The 24,064-nt window shown below is 41.4% G+C and overlaps 1 protein-coding gene across 1 annotated transcript in view; it reads left to right on the top strand.

The window, feature by feature from the left end:
- ADGRG7 (adhesion G protein-coupled receptor G7) overlaps positions 1–24,064 on the top strand; it is a 53,025-nt gene that overhangs the window by 20,602 nt on the left and 8,359 nt on the right. Inside the window, exons 3-12 of the mRNA XM_074947222.1 lie at positions 319–435; positions 1,367–1,476; positions 7,909–8,043; positions 9,148–9,153; positions 9,247–9,347; positions 10,154–10,272; positions 10,372–10,473; positions 14,066–14,223; positions 18,829–18,981; positions 21,527–21,639. Of these exons, the coding sequence (XP_074803323.1) occupies positions 319–435; positions 1,367–1,476; positions 7,909–8,043; positions 9,148–9,153; positions 9,247–9,347; positions 10,154–10,272; positions 10,372–10,473; positions 14,066–14,223; positions 18,829–18,981; positions 21,527–21,639 (1,114 nt within the window). The remainder of the gene's footprint in view (positions 1–318; positions 436–1,366; positions 1,477–7,908; positions 8,044–9,147; positions 9,154–9,246; positions 9,348–10,153; positions 10,273–10,371; positions 10,474–14,065; positions 14,224–18,828; positions 18,982–21,526; positions 21,640–24,064) is intronic.

The following is a 24,064-nucleotide window of genomic DNA, read 5'->3' as shown; positions in this document are numbered from 1 at the left end:
CCCTTTCTGGCTGAGTGTCACAAAAAGACATTGCCGCACCCACTTTGTCTCTGTAATTGTCCCTTTAAGGCAGTGGTTTTCAACCTTTTGTCATAAAAATTTCCCCTACAAATTTTGAATGGAGGTGCAGACTCCTTTGAAAATCTTAAACAGTTTGCAGACCCCCAGGAGTCCATGGAGCACAGGTTGAAAACCACTGCTTTAAGTCACAAGTCTAAAGTTATAATCACCTCCTTTCTAGCTTTATATTTTGTGTTCTTGAAAATTGCTCTACGTAATGATAGTATTTAATCTGAATGTATTTTGTTCCCTACACAGCTAATTTCTGTGCAGATAGTACTTACAAAGTCAACGAAGAAATATTTACTTTTACAAGAATTGTAGTAGACAGATATGGCTATTCTGCAGAAAAATGTGAAAACTTCACTGCAAACGGTAGGTGTTTCTTTCCTCTCCCCTCCTTCCTTCCCCCTCCCCCCCCAAAGGTGAATTTACGGCTGGTGAAAGATGTCAGCTTATCAGACCAGGAAATGGAAGTCCTCTCTTTAAACCCTCAACAGATACAGCCCTCCCCACACTGCATTGCCACTATGTTTTGATGCTGATCCCTATGAAGGTGAAGAGGTAATTTAGTCTCCATATGTCAATGTAAATAAATATAATTTACTCTTTATGTCTTTGGTCTCCAAGATGGCCAGCAAAAATTCTAGTCCTGAATGGTGAGTTTTGTGAGTGGGATACCTGGCCACTTGGAACTGGACTGAGATCACTAACTCATATCACATAAGCCACTGAACAGTTATCAGGTGGTAATTAAGTCAGCTACTACTGTGCAGAGAATTAATTTAATTGCACCATATGACATTGAAAAAGGTTTCAGGAAAAGTTATTAAAATATCCATTTATTCTGATTGGATTGTGGGTATTTTGTAAGTAGAAAACAGGAGTAGGAAAGAGGTTTTTAATGGGGCCAGCTGAATATTATATAACACAGTAAGTTTATACTACTTACAATATCTGATGATCTGTAGGACATCTTTTTGTTCAGTAATATTTATATTGTTACAGCCTCCGCTATATTTCTTCTGGTAACCTGTGACAAATTTTCAAACCTATTGTGGGGGAAAAAATTACCTGCTTAAGGGGTATGATTCTACAATCCTTACTTATGTGACTAATCTTTCCCTTATTTACATGAATAAACCCAATGACATCAATAGCACTACTTGTTTGAATAAGGGTTACTTATATAAGTGAGAGTTACTGGAAACAATTTTAAAAATCCTCAGGGTTAATGGGTACCTGCAAAGAATGCTGACATCATATGACTGTGAAAGGACTTTTTTTTTTTTTTTTTAAATTAAAGCTGGTACTCCAAAAGCAAGCCGGAAGTGCTCCAAAAGAGAAGGAAAACCTGAACCAGATGATGTGAAGTTTGTGAATTGCAGTATGACCCTGAATACCCTAATCAGTCAGGTAATCCTATTGTTTAATATGCCATTTAATATGCCATTGCTACAACTACAGTGAAGGGGGGCTATAATGACCTTCATGGTCTGAGTTGGGGATATGGATTCCAAATGCGGAGTTGGTTGAAACAAGAAACAGTGGGCTAAAATCACCGGTACATTCTGGCTGCTTTGCTCTTCCCTAGCCCAGTGAGTATTTGCCCACTTTTTAAGAACTAAACTTTTCATTACTGTAAAATGGTATGTCACAGATTTATAAAGATAGGTTCATTAGAAAATAGAATAAATAACAGATTTGTCTTCATCAATAAAACTGATATAAAATATAACGAAGCTTTCAACCTGTTTCAAGCAATCAGATATGATTCCATATTACAGTACAGCTGCATATACAGAAACTAAATAAAGGTGGGATTTTCAAAAGCACTCACTTTTGGCCTGCGACTTCCCATTTGATTTGAGTGGGAGCAGAGTTCAATGCTGAACACTTTTGAAAACTCCACCCTAAAATAAATTGGGAGAAAAGAGAGGAGACTTAAGTTTACACATTGTCCCCTAGGTTCTCTCTGAAGTGGATAGTCCAAAGTATAGGGTTTTTTTGCTAATTATTTTAAAACCCATGAGCCTGCAAACTTTTATGCCTTCTTAGAGTATAGCTGTGCAGATTTATGAAGTTGCAAGGTTCTAGAACCCATTCCAATATGGAAAGAAAGTCAGTTTTCCTGTCTCCTACTAGGTTTTTGTTCTTGTTGTTTTTAACTTTCTGATTTCCTCGGATGAAATTTGGCACTTCCAAACCAAAATGTACACCACTTCCTTCCCCTAACCTTCACCCTTTCTACCATGTGACTTGCTTTTTAGGAGTATTAGTGATTACTCGACAAATTGTAAAATAATTAGTCTGATAATTGTTCTGATTCAAATCAGCAGAAGCATTGACTCAGATATGACAATTTGATGCTCATAGTAATTTATAGTTAGGTATACACAGAGGTGGTAATTTCAAATGTGCGTAAGGGTTTTAAGCACCCAAATTTCACTGAAAGACAATGGGCATTGGGTGGCTAACTCCATTAAGCACCTTTGAAAATCCCATTCAGGGTGACTACTTTTTAAAAAAATCCATGAATATTTGTTCATTTAAAATTTAATGTTTTACTTTGGCTCTTCATGCCCTTATGTTTATTTTCTGGGAATATTTGCAAATTTACTGATAGGAACGTTCATGGAAACTATTGTAAATATACCAGTATATTAGAGAATATTCCTGTAAAATAACTATTGAACTTGCAAACATGAGTATTCAAACAGGAAATCTGATTGTGAGAATTATTCCAATCCAACCAGGGTACAGAAACATGTATGATCTATGTGTCCAATAAGAACTAAGCATCATAGATGAAATTTTAAATTTTGAATCTTTGCAACAAACTTGTCGCAGACAAGCTAGAGACTAAAAACTTTTCCAAAAGATTTGATTAACAGTTTTGATTAGTGAATAATTATGATTTGTTTCTGGACAATATGAGGCAACATTTGTTGACCAAATGATTTGCAGCAATTTTTGCATCCAGCTCTCATCAGACAATTTGGATTGTAATTAACAACCACACCTGGAATAGTACATTCAGTTTTGGTCTCTACACTGTTCTAAAGATACTGTACTGACATATGGGAAGGATTGTGGAGAAGTCAATAAAAATGGTCAAGGGGATGGATTAAGACTTTAGAAAGGATTAAGATATGAAAGACACATAAGCAATGGAATTCAGCATAGTTGCACCTTTGCACATCTCTGCAGAATCAGGACCAAAATGTTTGTGGTTCAGCTAAGTGATGACTAAGCATAACAGCATACATGTCTTTGAAGGGCTGGCATAAACATCAAGGATGGAATAGTCTCTCAAAGGAAGTGGTGGAAACTCTGTCACTTGAGATTTTAAACTACACTGGACCAAAACTAGAAAGTGTATTGTAGGAAACAATTATGCATTGGCTACCAGGTTCCTTCTATGATTCTATGAAAACCCCTGATAATTTTATTGCTAGTAAATGCAGTTGAAAACTATACTTCTGTATTCACCATTAATATGCACATGAAGAGCTTTTCAAGGAACTATGTAAGTAGGCTATCCTGCTGTGCTTAAATATATTAAAAATTACAGTTACATTTAAGTGGGAAATAGTAGTTTTCACCCTATGAACAAGTGGAATTTTGTGTCCAGGGAGTAAGACTAGTGTTGTCTTTGTTAATCAGCTTGCAGCTATGAAACTTGCTGAGATCGTTACTGGACTAGCAATAATGACTCTTACATCTTTGCTGTGTGGAAATCTCTATGCCCTTGAAACTACTACAGATATATGCAAACCGGGAAAGGAGATACACAGAGAAACCACATCTGAATATTGTGTTCAGTTCCTGGGCAGCTCAGTAGCAGGTGGTAGAGAACAAACTGGAGGGGATTTAAAGAACAGAAACAGACATATCAAGGGGTTGGAGGAACCAATTTATGTTGAAAAATTAAAATCTAATACTAATGTACAGCACAGCCAAATCTGATGTAGAATGGATATTATAAATGCTTACATGTATTTGAAGGGTGTAAACACCAAGGAAGAAAATGACTTGTTCAAGCTGGTCACATCAGGAGTAATGGGATGAATATAGGCAGAATATCAGGATAGTTACCAAATGGTAAGGTCAGATTGTACAATATTTTTCCAAAGGAAGTAGTGAAAGTCACTTGAGCCTCTGAAAGCTACTGGATATAGCACTGGGGAACATAACGTAAGGAGCAAACACCCACTGGCCTAGGGATGGACTACATTCCCTATTAGGACTCTTTCACATCTTACTCCTTGTTTCAGTTTAGGTTATGGTTTCTTCTGTAAAAGTTCTTGTTTAAAAACATACATTTTTAGGTTTTTTGACTGAAATGTGTTTGGTTTTCAGCTTTTCAATTTTTTGATGGAAAAGTTAAAAAAATGTCTGTGGAAAGCTGATACTTTCTGTGAAAAATTTCTGTTTTCTCAACCCAATTTTCCATCAAACCTAAATTTTGACGGTAAATTTTTGATCAGCCCTTATATAAGTTACATTAAAAAAATGATGTTAAAAGAACATTAAGCTTGCAAAATCAAGCACACATAAATTAGGAAATGCCAGGATTAATCACAGTTGCATGTGAAAACCTAATTCAGTCCCATTGTTGTATGTGCATTATGATACAGTCTTTAGTTATATGATCACATACTATTTTTCCACATGACCCCTGCATCATTCATTGCACAGGATGGACCTGCTCTGGGGATGAATCAGGGTTATACAGTGAAGGAGACTGTTGTCGATGGGTACATCTACACTTCAAAAACAAACAAACAAACATGGCAGCACGTGTCACAGCCTTGATCAATTGACTTGGGATTAGTCTAGGGGCTAAAAATAGCAGTGTAGACATTTGGGCTAGGGTTGCAACCCCGGCTTTCAGACTCTCCTGTCTGAGCCCAAATGTCTACAGTGCTATGTTTAGCCCTGTAGTGCGAGCTCTGCAAGCATGAGTTAGTTCACCCAAGTTCTGAGATTCGCTGCCATGGGATTTTTTTTGCTGTGTAGATGTACCCTATAGGATCTCTGCCTCAATTATGGTAGAAGTTGGAAGGTGTGTAGTGTGACAAAGTTCCTCCTCTACCTTGGTGGGTCTTGCGCTTATTGGTGGATTTGCTCTCCTTGGAGCTTCACGGCAGCCCTCAGTCTGGCTGTTTTTTGAACCCACAGTCCAGGTCAACTCCTCCTGTGTCTGACTTGGAGTCGGGAGGTTTGGGGGGAACCCGGGCCCGCCCTCTACTCCGGGTTCCAGCCCCAGGCCCTGTGGAATGCAGCTGTCTAGAGTGCCTCCTGGAACAGCTGTGCAACAGCTACATCTCCCTGGGCTACTTCCCGATGGCCTCCTCCCAACACCTTCTTTATCCTCACCATAGGACCTTCCTCCTGGTGTCTGATAATGCTTGTACTTCTCAGTCCTCCAACAGTCCGCGTTCTCACTCTCAGCTCCTAGTGCCTCTTGCTCCCAGCTCCTTACATGCGCACCACAAACTGAAGTGAGCTCCTTTTTAAACCCAGGTGCCCTGATTAGCCTGCCTTAATTGATTCTAGCTGCTTCTTGATTGGCTGCAGGTGTTCTAATCAGCCTGTCTGTCTTAATTGTCTCCAGAAGGTTCCTGATTGTTCTGGAACCTTTCCTGTTACCTTACCCAGGGAAAAGGGACCTACTTAACCGGGGGCTAATATATCTGCCTTCTATTAGTCTCCTGGAGCCATCTGGCCTGACCCTGTCACAGTAGTGAATGAGGCTGTGGATTGCAGGAACAGAAATGATGTTCTCATAGGTAAATGCTGTCTTAAAGAATTGGATTCTATCCTAGCCTCTGCCACAGAGTTCCTATGTGATGCTGGGCAAGTCACCGAAACCAGACTTTTCACAGGAGATCCCGAGTTGTGCGTTCCTCTTTTTCTGTTGCCCAGCTTGAGACCGTGGGGTCTGATTTGCATAAGTGCTGAGCACTCAGAGCTGCAAATTAAAGTCAATGGGATCTGTGCTTTGAACATATAAAGAAACAGCCCTTCTTTTAGAGGTGTTGTACTCTTTTAGCTTTATAGTGTTTTCCCCTTTTTTCTTTTCCTACTCACTACTTCCCTATCTCAACTCCAGTTTAAAACAAAATAAAACAAAACAAAAAAGCTACAATCCATGTAACTAGCAAAGATGTGCCAATTCTTCATCATATTTATTTGCTCCCAGGTACTGTCACCAACTCTATCCTTGTTCTGTTTGCATCTTTAGATCGTGAGCCTATCAGGGCAGGGTTTGTCTCTCTTTTTCTGAACAGTGTCAGACTGGGGCCTCGGGGAGCTACCATAATATAAATTTTTACTACTAGTAATAATAGTAATAACAAAGGCTCTGTACTTGTGTTTTCAGTTTAAATTGTTGCCCACAATATTTTTTTTAATTTTTGAAGTTATACTGCCACATAGTGAATTTTAAAGAAAACTCAGCATTTTTCAGTTACAAATGATGATGGAAAATTTGGGAAAGCTATATCTGCAATGATCAGGAATTACCACTTTTTAAAGGCCCATAACCCAGACTGTTTCTCCTGTACTCTCAATGCTAAGTACTCTGAAAAAATCAGGTCATAGGAGTCTCAAGTTGGGAACCCCAAATTGGTGGATATTTCTGACTGTAATCTTTGTGTTTCAGTACCCCATCTGTAACATGGGGATAATTTGAAAATAAACTAAGGATTTGGAAGCACACAGATAAAATAGTGATAGGTGCCATGAGAAATTAATACTATATCCAGGGCAGGGTTTAAATAGTGTGCAGTAAATAAGGCATACGGGCACATGAATCCAATTATCCAGGTCAGCATTCAGCTGTCATAACCATGAGATCATCCTCTTTTCCGTCAGTCTCCTGCCTCCTTCACTACACCCTTTCCAACTTCTGCAACAAATGAAGCAGGGGTCCTGCAGACAACAACCTCCTTTACTACATAAGCCTGACTCACCCCGCAGAGAAGGTCCAGCCCCTGAATGAGGCAGGGGTCCTGTGCCAAAAATAGTATGTGATCATGTAATTAAAGACTGTATCACAATGGTATCTATCACAAACAGTACACGGGAGCGGGGGGGGGGGAATTAAGGTTGCATGGGCAATGTTAATTCTGACATTTCCTATTTGAGTGCTTAATTTTGCAACCTTAATAATGTTCATGTTTGTGTGTAACATGCACATAATGCACTCAGAGCTTCACTCAAGCGTTATCATTTAAAGATTTATCAGTCATACTAGAACTACTTAGAGAAGGACTAAGCTACTCTAGTATGGTGTTTCCTTTGTTCTTCTGGTGGCTTCCTAAAGTCGTTTCAAATCAAATTCTGTTTATGTAGCACACATTGTGAGTGGAAGGGGCTACAGAAGTCCATGGATTCAGAAGCTCAGGGTAGGTCTACAACGATAAAAGACCCGCAAGTTCTCAGAACCTGGGCTCCAGCCCAGCCCAAGCCCAGACACCTACTGTGTAATTTTACAGCTCCACAGCCCAAGGCCCCCTCCCCTCCCCCGCAAGCCCAAGTCAGCTGACCCAGGCCAGCCTTGGGTCTTTTATTGCAATGTAAACATATCTTTAGTCATCTAGACAAGATCTTATTGTGTTTCTATGAGTGGGAGAAGTGACTGTGTATAGTGGGCCAAATTCTCTGCTTGCTGATGTAAGCTGGCACAGAGCTATTGAGTTAATAGGAGCTGTGTCAGTTTATAGAGCAAATAATTTGGCTGTGAACCTGCTATTCTTTTATTTCATTAGAGAATGGGTATAAAAATGGCCACTGTTTTCCCTCATATTTTCTTTGTGTGATGTACCATTTTTCTAACAGTTACACAGTCACGGTGACTTAGAGACCATTGCCAGTAATACCCAGATCCTTACTTCTGTGCCGGAGAAACTGACCACCGAGAACATCTCTCGTGCTGCTAATATTGCAGAGCAGATTCTGAAAAATGATTCTAAGGTGAGAATCACCAAGACTAAAAAAGTATTTTGTTTTATGGCTTAATAGGATATAGTAGGATGTTTGGGACACTTTTCCTAGCCCCACGGAAAATCAGTCTTTTTGGTTTCACTTAATAAAAAACAACAACAAAACCCAAGTATCTAATCTAGTTGCAATACATTGAGCTATTAAACAGTGGATCTGAGTTCAGATCTCAAGCATCTTAGTGGAATGTCCCTATCTCAGTTTCTGGGATAACATGGTGGATTCATCTCTATTAATCACTTTAAAAAGGTGTGAGTAACAGTAATGCCCCTCTGCCATGTACATTGGCCAAACCGGACAGTCTCTACGCAAAAGAATGAATGGACACAAATCAGACGTCAAGAATTATAACATTCAAAAACCAGTCAGAGAACACTTCAACCTCCCTGGACACTCAGTTACAGACCTAAAAGTCGCAATTCTTCAACAAAAAAACTTCAAAAACAGACTCCAACGAGAAACTGCAGACCTGGAATTAATTTGCAAACTGGACACCATTAAATTAGGCTTGAATAACGACTGGGAGTGGATGGGTCACTACACAAACTAAAAACTATTTCCCCATGCTAATTTTTCCCCTACTGTTACTCACACCTTCTTGTCAACTGTTTGAAATGGGCCATCCTGATTATCACTACAAAAGTTTTTTTTTCTCCTGCTGATAATAGCCCACCTTAATTGATTAGTCTCGTTAGAGTTGGTATGACAACCCCCATTTTTTCATGTTCTCTGTATTTTTATCTTCCTACTGTATTTTCCACTGCATGCATCTGATGAAGTGGGTATTGGACCATGAAAGCTTATGCCCAAATAAATTTGTTAGTCTCTAAGGTGCCACAAGTCCTCCTCGTTCTTTTTGCTGATACAGACCAACACGGCTACCACTCTGAAACCTGTCATCACTAAATATTATGTTAGTTCCACATTAGGAGTTTGTTTGTCTTGTTTGTTTGTTTGTTTTGGGGGAATTTATTTAGGAGGGGATCAGCTAAATGGAAAGAAAAAGGAAGGGATGGAAGGCGAGGCAGACAGGGCTGGGGAGAAGAGGGTTACTTATTCTGTTTCCTTTTCATTAAGGCAAGTGTTAACAAAATATTCTATCACAATACAGCATATTAAAAGAAGTGAGTTCGTATACCATTCCTACTGAATATTTCCCTCTTTTCTGTTTGTCAGAATGCTATAGAGGCTGCAGTGGCTACTGTTAGCCAACTTTTGGATGCCAGAGTGAGTGAATTCAGCTCTGCAAATGAGACCTTTACCAATATTACAGCAGGGTAATTACAATTTCTGTTTCTATTAAATTTGGTAAAACTAAACATGCCCATCCATTTAAGATTAAAAATGGAACATAGTGGGACAAATTAATCTCCAGGGTAACTCCACCAACTCAGAAGAGTCACCCCAGGGATGAATGAAGTTGGCCCAGTTTTCCTAATCTGGAGACAGTGAGGTCTAGAGTTGGGGATGACAAGTCAGGTTACCTGCATTCAGTTCCCAGCTTTGCCAGTGATTTGCTGTGTCACCTTGGGCCAGTCAATTAACCAGTGCCTCGCTTTCCCTGTCTGTACAATGGGAATAGGTGTTCTTACCCTACCTCCTGGGGTGATGTGGACCTTAATGAATATTAATAAACACCTAGAGGTTCTTGTATGAAAGGAATCATAGAAGTGGGAAGCATTATTATTACTAGTAGGATATCCAGAGAATGGAAAAGGAGAGTTACTAGCATGCTAGTAATTTGTCTCCTTGAAGGAGCAGGTTCCTGAACACATCAACACACTTGGAAAAAAAATATCCAAGTTATCTAACCAACTATTAAATTGTAGCAATATTCTAGATTTTCCTCCTTGATGCATAAAAGGCCAAATCCTAATTCCACTGAAGTCAAAGGCAAATCTCCCATTGACTTCAACAGTAATGGGATTTGGCCCATTAGAATAAGAGATTTTTGGCCAAATTCTACCCTGTCCTATACTCTATGGAACAAATTTGAAGTCACTGAGGAAGGGCAGACAGGCTCTATATTCTGATATACTTTACAGTGGTAAAGACATTTACACCATTCCTTACTTCAATGCAGCCTCACAAAGACGCTGGAAAATTTCTCTTTGAATGGCTTTGCTGTTCAGCCCAACATTGCAGTTCAGAACATTTCATTGAATCCAGATTCAACTACAGCTTTTTTCTCTGCACAGACAGGTAAGCTTATTTGCTTTGTGGGAATTATAAGGACAATGAGCACATTTTTACAAATTCTAACAATTCGTACAAATTCTTTGGTGACTTTTGCCTACACAGTATCAGGAAGTTTACAGTCTGAAAATATTAATGTAGCTGAAAATGACTCTAACAATGCCAACAATATAGAAGTTCAAATACTGATCAACGTTACAAAGAACAGTAAGTACACTCTTCTCTTCCCCAAAACCTAGTGCTGGGCAAATTCTGCACAAAAGTGTTCTCACACTCCTTTGACTAAAATCTATGAAAAGATGTCTTTTTATGTACATATATTAGGGCACATATCACAGAACAAGAAGTGTACATGACAAAGCTAACTGTGTGACCTTATTTGTGAATCACTGCTGACTTACCTGTAACATGGCCTGAGTTGTTTTTATGTTATAACCGTAATGAATGTGTGGTTACAGAGCTACAGTCTCCAAAGTGAACCACTAAATTACACATCTCCATTAGAGGTTGGACTAAAAATTTCTGCTCCAAAACTACAGACTACTACTATGTAAGCTTAAAAAGAAAATTCTTTCTTAAAAAGAAAGGCCATTTTGATTGGTAGATATAGATAAGTAATTATTTTCTGCTACAGATAAGTAATTAATTTCTGACATGAGGGAGTCTCTAACTTCAGTTTGTCACTAGTCTGATTCTTTATTAAATTATAAGAAAACTTGTTAAATTTAGTGTATATATAGCAAGCAAAGAGGTCATTTTGTTTTTGGTGTACTGCATCTTTAAATATTGAGTAGTCTGTTTGTCTGCTGCAGGGACAGTGGCCACTTTATTTTCATTAAACTGGGAGTGACCCCTATATTTAGGTTGCCTAACGTTTTCCTTCATAAAATTCCTTAAGACCTTTTTAAAAAACAAGTTCTAACACCTCAATTGTTTGCAGCAGGCTTCTGAAATATGGCAATGGGAAATGCCTGGGGCTAGAGAGAAATGTCTTTTTTTATTCCTGTGAACATCTGTTCAGGTTTTGCTGAGGTACACATATTTGACAACTGACGCTGCCCTTATGTTCCTCAGGGAAATGATGACAACTTGCCACAATAATGGTGACATGAACATTCCAGAGTGCTAGGCCTCTGCTGCTACCAAAGCATCAGCATCAGCATTACCTCACACACACACGCAGTACAGCACTGGGAACACCTGGGCGGTGCTGGAGCAGCTGTAAGAATGGTATGGGAGAGAGAGAGCTAGGGCAGCCCATTCCCTCCCCTGAGGATTACAGAGGTAATAGCAGTAGAAGGCTGTTTTAGTCTGGTAGCTCCAGTGGTGTAGAAGTCTGTGCTGTGGTACAGGACAGTCTAGTTTCAAATGATGCACGATAGGGGGATTGTCACAGTTGCACATAAAAGCGTGGCGTTTTATTTCAAAGTCAAGCACTCAAAAGTTAGGAAATGCCAGATAGACAATTTCCTGTGTAACCTTAATTCTTAATTCTGTGTATATTTATTATGGTACGGACTTTAGTTTCATGATTACAATTTGATTAGTTCATGATGAATTTCATAATTACAAACCATTTTTTTCCACAGGACGCCTGCCTCATTCAGTGAACAGGAGGGATGCACAAAAGGACAATATTAAAGTTGTCTTATCAAACGTAGATCTGGCATTTCCTAATTTTCAAGTGCTTGACTTTGTAACCTAAATAATAACATTCTTTTAACCATTTTTAATATAATTTCAGTTGCAGAATGTTACCAATTGAGCTATTGTGTTCTTCTTCACATGCAGACTTTATATTTGTTCTCTCTTTTCTTGTTGTTTTCCTTTATCTGAATAAAATCATCTAGGCTAAAAAAAAAGTACGTCTTCTGCTCTTTGTGTGGTGGAAGACTTAACAATGAACCCTGGAGAACTGGTTAAAACAGTGTCAAAGTCAGATTCAAGACTCACAGAATTTGTCAGACCACTCTGTTTATTAGCAAAGCGCTTTGCCAATGCACCCAGATATGTGAGCCTCCTGCAAAAGCTCAAGTTAACTTATTTAAACAGGTTTCAGAGTAACAGCCGTGTTAGTCTGTATTCGCAAAAAGAAAAGGAGTACTTGTGGCACCTTAGAGACTAACCAATTTATTTGAGCATAAGCTTTCGTGAGCTAGTAGCTCACAAAAGCTTATGCTCAAATAAATTGGTTAGTCTCTAAGGTGCCACAAGTACTCCTTTTCGTTTTATTTAAACAGATAAGCCAAAGCCAATTTAACATAAGAGACAAAAGGAAGCAGAAACTGACAAATATACATACATATCTTATTTGCATACTAACGTTTACCAATCTCCTAGCTCAGTAGGAGCTCTAAGTTAATTAGTTTGAGGACCCATTGTCTCACACTCCTTGATGTTTCTCTTCCTGACAACTATATTTCAACAAACCCTTCAAGCAGCATTTCTCTAATGAATTATAATTTCAATATAATTCATTCTACTTTCACAACAGCTACTGTCTTTCCTCATCATCATTACAAGTATACAGTTTTTAAAAAATAATTCCACTCTTAGAAGTTCTTTTCACAGATGTCCATCTGTCTCTTAACTTCTGTAATGTCACATCTGCTTATCTGCTTATTCGTTGATTTGATACTAGTAAAAGGTGCTATACAAATAATTAAATACACTGGAAGACTCTAAACCAGTGTGATCTAATTGCTCTGTAGCTCTTATTATTTTCACAGTCTGGTTCACCCTAAGAGAGACAATTCTGCAGCTCTGCTCTACCTTCCCCATCCTAAAGGAGATGCAGTCTGGAGACTGATATATTAGCATTTTTCTCTGTTTGCAATATTTTTCTCTATTTTTGTTAATATTATGACTTTAATTTGTTGTTTAAGTTAATACATTGTAAAAGGCCTTTTTAAAGTAGTTTTTTGTATGTAATTTCCTAGGTTTTCTTAAATTGAAAAGGTAAATACAAATTCTACTATGTGCAACTGTAAAAAACTCCACCCTGAGCCTTCTGCACTGCAGCATAGACTACAACAGGAGTTCTTGAGATACAGGTTTAACTATATTAGTTGGCAGAAAGAGAAGGCTGTTATCCCAGAGGGGCACGATGGACCCCTGGGTGAATGTGCTGTATTGGGAGCAGAGGGATGGAGCTCAGCCTTGCTTAGCTCTTGGGTGAGAACCTCCTCCATGAGGTATCTCCAGAAAATGGGAATAAACTGCTGGGGCCAGATGCTGTGCAGAGAAGGTGTATATTGGGGGCAGAGCCATCTATCCCAGTTCCTTTCCCATGAAGTGCATGAGCCACTGAGGCCATGTGCTGGGTCTGAGGGGAAGAGGCCAGGACCTCTTCTCCCCCATCCCTATAGCCGCTCTGGCAGTTTTCACGTATTCCCAGCACCGTGTCTGATTCTATTGCTGTGGCTTCGTAATCGTTGTGAACCTGGCAATTGGGAATGTTCATGCATCTAGTTATTATTTCTTGCAGACTGCCAAAATTGCTCCAGGGCATGCAACTCTGAGAAAGGAAACGGTGATTTTTTTTAACAGTTAATGTCTCAGCAAAAGCTGACTAGAATCTCATGGGACAAAGAAAAGGTACTTCCTTAGCTCAAAGGGTTTCCCTTACAAATATTAAGGCTTGCTGTGTATAACGGAGGCATAAGAGCTTCTCAAAGGATCTTTTACGATGGAAGTGTTAGGCAAGCTAAATATAGGAGTTGCTATCATCTACTTCTATAATAATCTGTTCCATGAGGTATCTGTGACCCTACATCTCTTTTCTCTTTGCCCAATGTAGGTTCATCTGGAAATAGACGTATTGGCTTTGTCTTGTATCAAAATGACAAATTTTTCCAATCAAAAAATTACAAGACTCATTTTAATCATACTAAAGTTATCTCTGGCAATGTTGCTAATGCAACAGTCAACGATGTTAAAATAGTCTTCAAGCCAAAGGTGAGTCCTCTTACAAATAGAACTGAGAGAGAACGTATTCTAGAGAATGTTACCTCGAAAATGTTGCTGTTGCAGCCTCAATTATTTACCATTTCAGTTGCCATAGCACCTACTGCCCACAACCAGACTGGGCAGGCACTAGGGAAACATATAGTAAATGACCATCTCTATCCCCTCAGTGTTGTCGCTGCAGTCATAGAAGGTATGAAGTTTACAGTTTTTAAAAGGCTCTAGGGCTTTGTTTACCTTTATTCTTTTTTAGTCTTCAAAAGAACAACATAATTCTATCATTGTTCCGTTATTGGCGTGGGAGGGATGCCACCCAGACAGAAGAGGACTTGTCTACACTTAAAAGTTCAGCTGCTTTAACTACGCTGGTATAGTTAAAAAGGCAAAGCTGTGTAATGTACACTGGTATAACAGTGCTTATACTGGCACAGCTTTTTCCAGTTAGGTAAAGTGAAATAAACTATACTTGTAGTAAGTGCCTTACACTGGTGATGTTGGTAGTCCATCGGTAACAATGATGATGATATCACGAATCTCGTCTGTGGCTACGCATATGACTCTGAAGTCCGAACGCTGATGCAGAGAATCAGCCGCACTGAGGGTATGGGAAGTCCGTATCCATGATGTTTGATGGTGCAGCTCTGTGGTGCCTTTCACATGCAGCCTGGAGACAACTGTGTCAATACTGCTCAAAATTGTTGCAGACTGATCTTGTCAGAGACCGCCAGTGAGTCCTGTTCTGAGTCATTTGCTCAAGTTCTTTGGGGTTAATGCCAGCCCTCTGGAGACTGCTCTTCAGGCTGTCTTTGAAGGACTTGAACAGATGACCCTTCTTTCTTTTGCTCTGCCTCAGCTCCTCACTCAAGATCTGTTTTTGGGGAGTGGGTCTTCCATTCCGATGAAATGTCCAGTCCACCTAAGTTGTACTCTCAACAACTTTTCCTCATTGCTGGTTATGTTTGCTCTCTCAAGGACCTTATTGTTGGTCACTCTGTCGTGCCAGCAAATGCTCATTATTGAGTGGAGGGAGCGCATGTGAAATTGCTCAAGGTGTTTAATATGCTGTCTATAAAGAGTCCATGTCTCAGAACTGTACAGGAGAGATGTTAGGACCACTACACTATAGATCTTCAGTTTGGTGGAGAGGTGGATGTTGTGTTGATTGAAGACTTTTGTTCGAAGTCGGCCAAGGGCCTGGCTAGCTTTACCATTCTGAAGGCAATTTCCTTGTCAAGGGAACCATCACTGAAGATGGTACTGCCCAGATACTTGAACTGATCCACATTTTTCAACTTTGTGCCTTGGATGGAGATGGCTGGCACCGGGGCATTGAAATGAAGTGCAGGTCGGAACAAAACCTCTGTCTTACCGAGACTAATGGTGAGGCCAAAGAGCTGGGATGCTTCAGAAAATCTGTCAGCGATTACCTGAAGGCCATTATGTCTGTGGGCCATCAGGGCACAGTCATCTGCAAAGAGTGCTTCAATGAGAAGTCGCTCCGATATCTTGGTTTTAATGTTTAATCTTCAAAGACCAAAGAGGGAGCCATTGAGTTGGTAGCGGATGTATATTCCCTGAGCCAAGTCCCTTGTGGCATGGCTGAGGATGCAAGTAAAGTACAAGGTGAACGCAGCCTTGCTTTACTCCATTCGAGATTTTGAATGCGTCAGAAGAGTCACCATTAGAGAGCACTTGTCCTGTCATGTGATCATGGAACTGGCCCTTCTTGGGCAGCCCAGTTTATGTAGAATAGCCTGTAGACCCTCTCTGTTGACCATATCAAAGGCTTTGGTCAAGTAAATGAAGACTGAATAAAGGTCCGTGATCTGCTCTGAACATTTTTCCTGGACCTGCCTTACAACAAAAATAAGTCCATAGAGCTATGACCTCGTCTAAAACCACACTGCACTTCTGACAAATTCTCCTCAGATATATTTGCAAAGAGTCTCTTCAGTAGAATGCAAGTATTTTCCTTGCTGTACAGAAGAGAGTAATGCCTTTGTAGTTTCCACAGTCAGCTTTGCTGCCTTTGTTTTTGAACAGTGATACAATGATGGCATCCTTGAAGTCTTGTGGCATTTCTTCTTCCTCCTAGATACTGCTCAAGATGTTGTGGAGCACCTCGATAACCTTTGGGCCTGCTGCTTTGTACAGTTCCGTTGGGATTCCATCCTTTTCAGATGCCTTGCCAGAGTTCAGTTGTTTGATAGCTTTTGTGACTTATTCAACTGATAGAGAGAGGTCTAGGTCCTCTTAGATATGTTTCTCAGGTAGTTGATCAAGGGCACGTTGATCAGCTGTGTATACTAGCATAACTGCATCGGCACTCAGCTTTTACTGGCATGTCTATGATAGGAAAAAAATCACATCCCTAAGTGACATAGTTCTGCTGGTAAAACTTTTTAAGTACAGACCAGAGCCTAAATCAGAAATTTGAGAGGGACAAAAATAGTCATTTCTCTACAGGAAATATAATATAATAAATTCTGGGAACACGAAAAGGATAACATACCAAATACAGCCCAACATACCTATTCATTTTTGGGTGTTACCTGAATTCTACTTGCTTTTTTTTTTACCATATCCCTTAAACTCTACCTTCTTCAGAGATAACTCCAGGTGCCTCTTGAAATAGCTGCAAGTTTTGTCTCAATTGTCTTCTCCCCAAACTTGTTCTATATGTTTATTACCTTTTGCATGCAGTGATCTGTGTGAATTTCCTATTTGATCGTGATTTCTGAATTTTTAGATTGCGTTGTCACACCATCTGGAGTGGCTCAGGACCATAAGTGCCTACGTCAGGGCAGACTGTCAAAAGCAGGGCAGACACCCGAAATTGGTGGTGTGTTCTGTAATTAGACTTCATCAACCCAGTACCAAATGTGAACTCCAAAAGTACTACAATAGTCTTCTTGTGGAGTCACAAAAAGTCCCTACAGACACTCCAGTCTATCTTGCCACCCAGGCAAGCTGGACTGTATGATAAATGGTCACTTACACTGAAAATCACAAAACACCAGGTTACACTCAGTCCCCAGAGACAAGTCTCTCACCCAGGTCGATTTGCATCCTAGATCTCATACCAAAGACAAGACTGGTAGCCAATTCTATAGTAAACTAAGTAAAGTCCTATTAGCTAGGAAAAACAAATGACAGTTATTGAGAAGTTAAAGCAGGTAAAATATATGTACCGGTGAGTCACAGTCTACAATTCCAAATACTAGCAGAGATGTAGAAATCTGCCAGTTTCCCAAAAGTCTCTCAGGGCTACCCAGAGTAACTCTGGGGATCTCCGTCTTCTTGTTCAGTTATTCTGCCCTGTTAGAATCCAAATAGTCCAGAGATGAAGAATTCTTCCTTCTGTCCATACTTATATCTTCCTCTCACAGAAAACAAGCTGACAGGGTCCCTACCCACATGGGCTCTTTCTTTGACTGGCAGAAAGAGAGGAATGCATTTAGAGTCTTTGATCTCTGGTCATCATACACAATGACCACTTGCCTACAAATGCACAGGAATTAGTGCTTTCCAGTTAAAGTTCTTTATTTGCATTATACAAGACTTCTTCAATGTAAATGTTTGGTATTACATTATAATAGAATACAAAACAGTGAAAAAATGCATGCAGCATGCCATTAGTTTTGATGAAGTTTAAACACCAAATGCATTCTTATAGATTTAACAATCACTTTGATTTACACTAAAACACAAGTGAATTGACCTGGCATCCAGCTATTCATTTTAAGTGTTCAGTAAGACCTGGGATGTTGGCATGAGCTGGCACCTCATCTGCCAATGTCACATGCATTTTTTTCTGGAAGGTATCATTTGGCCTCTTCCTACAAGCCTTTCTTATCATGTGGCTAAGATTTGGAGGATCAAACCCATTAATGTGATGGATCAAGATTCACTATGATAGATCATAAACTGGGTAGACTGGAAAATAAGTATCACTCATATTGATTCATGTGAGCATTTCAAAGTCCTTTGTATATATCTGAAGTCCATCTATCATACACAAATAACGCAAAGGGCTGTTTTAATTGCAAATTTCCACAGATGTTATGAAAATGCAAAATTGCAAGCTTTATTTATTAAAAGTATTAAACAGCCATATTTGGTAGATAGGAGTAGGATTGCCAGTGGAATGCATAAGTTTCTACCTCTTGGTTGTAGTGCAAACCCAATTCACTTTGGCAGCATTTGAGTGTTACTGTTATCTGATGATTGCTGTTTGGCATATGTGAAATTCTGTCCAATTCTGTCCAATTCTCACTGGACATGTGTTTCTATCATAATTACCAAAACAATTTCAGCAAATTGGCAGCTTGTTGGCAGTCTCAACAATGATGTAAATGGAGACTGAACTATCCTCTTACCCCTCAAATGGAAAGTTGAGGTGTATTGTCAGTTCATGAGGCCTAATTGTCTTCAACATAAGATCTCCCATAAAGTTGACTGGAAACTCTGCAAGTGCCTCAGTATATGTGTCACCTCTCCCTTCAGAAAGAACAGTCTTTACCAAACACAGTTTCATTGGTGTATCTTTGCAAAGTGTTTGTTGCCAGTTTTTCTTCTTGTATTCCCGATCCACAGTACAATGCGTCGGAAATTCTGCTGCATGATTATGCATGTGTCTTTTGGGATTACGGTGCAAATGACTGGAACACAACAGGCTGCACAAAAGAAGGAAACAAACAGGAATTGAGCTGCAGGTGTAATCACACTACTAATTTTGCTGTATTAATGGTAAGACGTTTTGTAACAGCAAATCATTTGTCTTTTCTTCTCTGTTGTTGGTGGCTTTATAATAGCAGAACGTAAGTATAAGGCCTGTTCCAAACATACAGGACGATGCAGTCCCTGCCCCCAAAGAACTAATTATCTAAGAGGAGCAACAGAAGAGCAGGGGAGGGAGAAAGAAAACCATACAATCAAGATTTTTAAAAGATCAGCTATCCCCAACTTCCCCTTTATGCAGACATTGCTAGTTGACCAATTTCTTATAGGTATCATGGGAGAAGTGACGCTTGAGGGAGCACAGGGATTGACGTATCAGACTAGTGTTTCACCTAGTCCAGTATCTTGTGCCTGACAGTGGCCAATACCAGATGAAAGGGAGGTGCAAGAAAATTTTTAGTTGACAATTGCAGAATAACCTGCCAGAAGGGAAATTTCTTCCTAACCACTTTTAGTTAGAGGCTGGATTATGTCCTGAGGCACGAAGGTTTATATCCCTTCTAAAAAAAATAAAATAAAAAAAATCCGACCTTATATAACTGAATTTTCTCATTATCCATATAAACGTCTAACCCTTTGGAGAAGTCTACTAAGCTCTTAGCCTTGGTTATATCTAGTATCAAGGAGTTCAATAGATTGATTTTTTGGGGGTAAAAATTTCTATTTTATTCATTTTAAATTTGTTGCCTCTTAGTTTCATTGAATGTCCCTTTGTTTTAATAACCAGAGAGTAATTAGGAATTAATGGCTTCTCTGTGTCATTCATCATTGTGTATATCTCTGTCATATCATCTCTAAACAAAACAGTTCCAGGGTGAAATCCTGGCCTCGTGGAAGTCAATAATGGGAGTTTTGCAATCAACTTTCAATAGGTCCAGGATTTTACCCCTAATCTTTTTAATCTTTCTTCATAGGCAAGTCTTTCCATGTTTCTAATGATTTTCATCACCCATCTCTCAATTGCCTTTATGTACTATATCCTTTCCGAGATAAGGTGACCAGAAATTAAAACAGTTTTGCACCTAAGGGTGTAACTTTGAATTATGTAATGGCATTATAATATTTTCAGTGTTATCTGTACCCAGGCCCGCCCAGTGTTATCTGTACCCGGGGGGGGGGGGGGAAGGGGGCAATTGCCCAGGGTTCCGGGCGATTTAAAAGGACCGGGGGCCCCCGGCTGCCACCGGCTCTGCAGCGGGGCTAATGCAGGCTTCCTGTCCGCCCTTGCTCCATGCCGCGGCTGCTCCCGGAAGCGGCCAGCACGTCCCTGAGGCCCCTGGGGAGGCGGTCTCCGTGTGCTGCTCCCACCCCGAGCACCAACTCCGCAGCTCCCATTGCTGCAGGGGCAGTGTCTGTAGGCAGCGGCATGTGGAGACCACCTTGGCCCCCCACCTAGGAGCTGCTGCCAGAGGGATGAGCTGGTATCTTTTGGGAGCCACCCGAGGTAAGTGCCGACCCCCTGACCCTCTCCTGCACCCCAACCCTCTGCCCCAGCCTTGAGCACACACCATGCACCCCTCCTGCACCCAAACTCCCTCCCAGAGCCCATCCCCGCACCTTCTCCCTCACCCAAACTCCCTCCCAGAGCCTGTATCCCTCACCCCCTCCCTCACCCAAACTCCCTCGCAGAGCCTGTATCCCTCACCCCCTCCCACACCCAAACTCCCTCCCAGAGCCTGGACCCCACACCCTCTCCTGCACCCCAGCCTCCTGCCCCAGCCTGGTGAAAGTGAGTGCGGGTGGGGGACAGCAAGCGACGAAGGGAGGGGGGATGGAGTTAGCAGGGGGCAGGGCCTCATAGAAGGGGCAGGACAGGGGCATGGTCTCAGGGAAGGGGTGGGACAAGGGTGGGGCAAAGGTGTTTGGGTTTGCGCAATTAGACTGTTGGCAGCCCTACCGGGTGGACATGTGAAAGCCCTGGCTGTGCCAGAAGAGCGCGCCCAGCAGTGCAGCTGGTAGCTTGCTGGGCACCAGTCAGCGCGGGCACAGCACCACCCAAATGTCAGGCGGACCGCATCCACGCGGGCACAGCTTGTGTGTGAGTGGGGCCCATTGACTGTTCTGTCCTGGGGCCCGGAATTTCTGTCGGCGGGCCTGTCTGCACCAGACATAATATATGCTAACATTTTGTTTGCTGCTTTTACTGTAACTATAGAGAGGACAGGTTCTGATTTGCTGTCCATAATATTGCCCACATTTTTTTCCCTAGAGGTCACAATTAATTTAGAATCCAGAATTGTATATGAGTAGGTCAAATTATTTCTTCCCAGGTATATTACATTTCTTAACAATGAATTTCATCTGCCATTGCATTATACATTCACTTAGCTTTGTTAGGTCCCTCTGAAGTTCCTGAAAAACATCTCTGGCTTTGACTAATTTTGTGTGACCTGCAAATTTTGGCAGTGGCTACTAGTAGCCATAACATTAAAAAAACACGATTATTCCCATGTCAATCATCCACATAAATTTTAGAGAGAAAACTATCTCCCCCACAACATGCAACCCAACTAGCTGAATATCTTATTTATAATCAATAACAATTATTTTCTAGAGCTTCAAGATCAATTACAAATATGCAAAACCTCTAGAGATTGTCTCAAACATTGGTAGTGGATTCTCCATTGCTGGTCTGGTTATTACCATTCTGTTTCAAATTCTCACCAGGTAAGAGAAAAGACATAAACTAGACATTATCTGCAAAAATATTTTTATGCTAATTTAACATTATGCTGCTCTGAATATGGCCTGAAAAAAGTGAGTGAAGTCACTTTATAATATAGATAGATACTCTTAATATATTACTATTGCACAGTATCAACAATATGTTAAAATATGTTGTCAGCCTAAGGAGCAGTATTGTCTAGCAGTTAGAGCAAAGGACTGGAAGTCAGGAGACTTGGGTTGTCCTCTGTGCCACTCTCTTGCTGTGTGACCTTGAGCAAATCATGTAACCTTTCTCTGCTGTGGTTTCCTTGTTTTAAAATATGAGGATAACAATGCAGTAAAATTAATTACTAAAAGTCATTAGGACAACTTATATTTGAAAATACTTTAGATTCAAAGAGAAGTGGCACCACAGAGTTCTGAAGAGTATCTCACAGCCCAATTTGTGAGGTACTGAGCCCTTCCTATGAGATACTGAGTACTACCTACCCACTCTGACTCACAAAATTTTGCCCTAAGGTCCCAATCCTTCAAAGGGATCCACAGAAGCAGGCTTTGGTGACTGTGCAGATCCCATTGAAGGATCATATCCCTGTGTCAGTATGAGTCCATTTGGATTCTGTATAGTTTTGGCTAATTTTACTTAATTACTTTTGATTGTCTTAAAAATAACAAATGACATTTCATTGTATAGACAATAGTATGATACATACAGAGACTGATGGAGGATAGAAATTTATTTTAGAAAAGATGGTTCTACGGCAGAGGTGGGCAAACTACGGCCTGCGGGACCCTGCTGACCGGCCTCTGAGCTCCTGGCCCGGGAGGCTAGCCTCTGGCCCCTTCCCCGCTGTCTCCCTTCCCCCACAGCCTCACCTCACCACCGCAGGCGCAATGCTCGGGGTGGTGAGCTCCTGGGGCAGCGCAGCTGCAGAGCCTGGCCTGACCCAGTGCTCTGTGCTGTGCAGTGGCGTGGCTGGCTCCAGCCGGGCTCCAGCCACCAGTGCTCCAGGCAGCGCAGTAAGGGGGCAGGGAGCGGGGGAGTTGGATAGAGGACAGGGGAGTTCTGGGGGGGGGGGCATGGACAGGGGTTGGGGCGATCAGAGGGCGGGGAACAGGGGGGTTGAATGGGGGTAGGGGATCCTGGGGGAAGTCAGGAAGGAGTGGGGGTTGGATGGGGCAGCGGGGGGCAGTCAGGGGCTGGGGTTCCAGGAGCAGTCAGGGGACAGAGGGCAGGAGTCCCGGGGGGGCAGTCAGGAAGGAGAGGAAGGGTTGGATGGGGTGGCAGGGGGCAGTCAGGGGACAGGGAGAAGGGGTGGTTGGATGTGGCAGGGGTCCCGGGGGGGCAGTCAGGAAGGAGAGGGGGGGTTGGATGGGGTTCTGGGGGCGGTCAGGGAGAAGGGGTGGTTGGATGGGGCAGGGGTCCTGGGGGGGGCAATGAGGAATGAGGGGAGGGGTTGGATGGGATGGCAGGGGGCAGTCAGGGGTGGGGGTTCCGAGGGCGGTCAGGGGACAGGGAGTGGGGGGTGGTGGATGGTGCAGGGGTTCTGGGGGGGCCGTCAGGGAATAGGGGGGTTGGATGGGGCAGGAGTCCTGGGGGGGGGTGCGTCAGGAGGCAAGAAGTGGGGCGGGGGCCGGGCCACGCCTGGCTGTTTGGTAAGGCACAGCCTCCCCTAACCGGCCCTCCATACAATTTCCGAAACCCAACGCGGCCCTCAGGCCAAAAAGTTTGCCCGCCCCTGTTCTACGGGATTAAAAAGACTGAGAGAGAATGCTAGAAGCTGCTGGTTTTAAGGTATCACTGCATTCAGGAGATAATATTTTCAAACCTTTAGTCTTAACACTCCAGTCCATATGGGCCAAATTCTGAAGTCCTTATTCAATGCAAAACTCTCATTGACTTCCCTAGAACTTTTGCCTGATTAAAGACTAAGTAAAGACCTCAGGTTTTGACCGAGTGTGTTTTGATACATGGTGGAATGATGTATTTTAACCTAAATGTGCAGTGGCTTCTATAAAGCTCCTGAGACATCAATGTATTAGTTAATATCATGTGATCTTTTCTCAGGCAATAGCCAAACTCCAACTCACATAATTGCAGCTATCCTGGTTAATGACAAAGTCTGTTTCTAGGAGTTGTTCTGATCTTGCTTACACTAGGGTAGTTCAGGTGTAATTCCACCAAAGTCAATAGAGTTATACCAATGCCAGGAAGGAGAGAGTTTTTCATGTGCATTTATAAAATATGTTGATGTGCCCAGCTTGTTGGGCCCCTAAGAGTGTTTAGAAATATTTCTGTTACACTGTTTTCTCCCTCTTACACGGAGACTAACCAGCTTGAAAAGCAGCAGAAAAGTATGGAAATGTGTCCCAAATATTGTACTAAGGGCCCAGTCCTGCAAGGTGTTGAGTGCCCTCAGTTCTC

The sequence above is a fragment of the Natator depressus genome, chromosome 1, assembly GCF_965152275.1.
Source record: "Natator depressus isolate rNatDep1 chromosome 1, rNatDep2.hap1, whole genome shotgun sequence".
NCBI classification, from domain to species: domain Eukaryota; kingdom Metazoa; phylum Chordata; order Testudines; family Cheloniidae; genus Natator; species Natator depressus.
The sequence above is the reverse complement of the archived record's forward strand: the minus strand, read 5'-3'. Positions and strand labels throughout refer to the sequence as shown.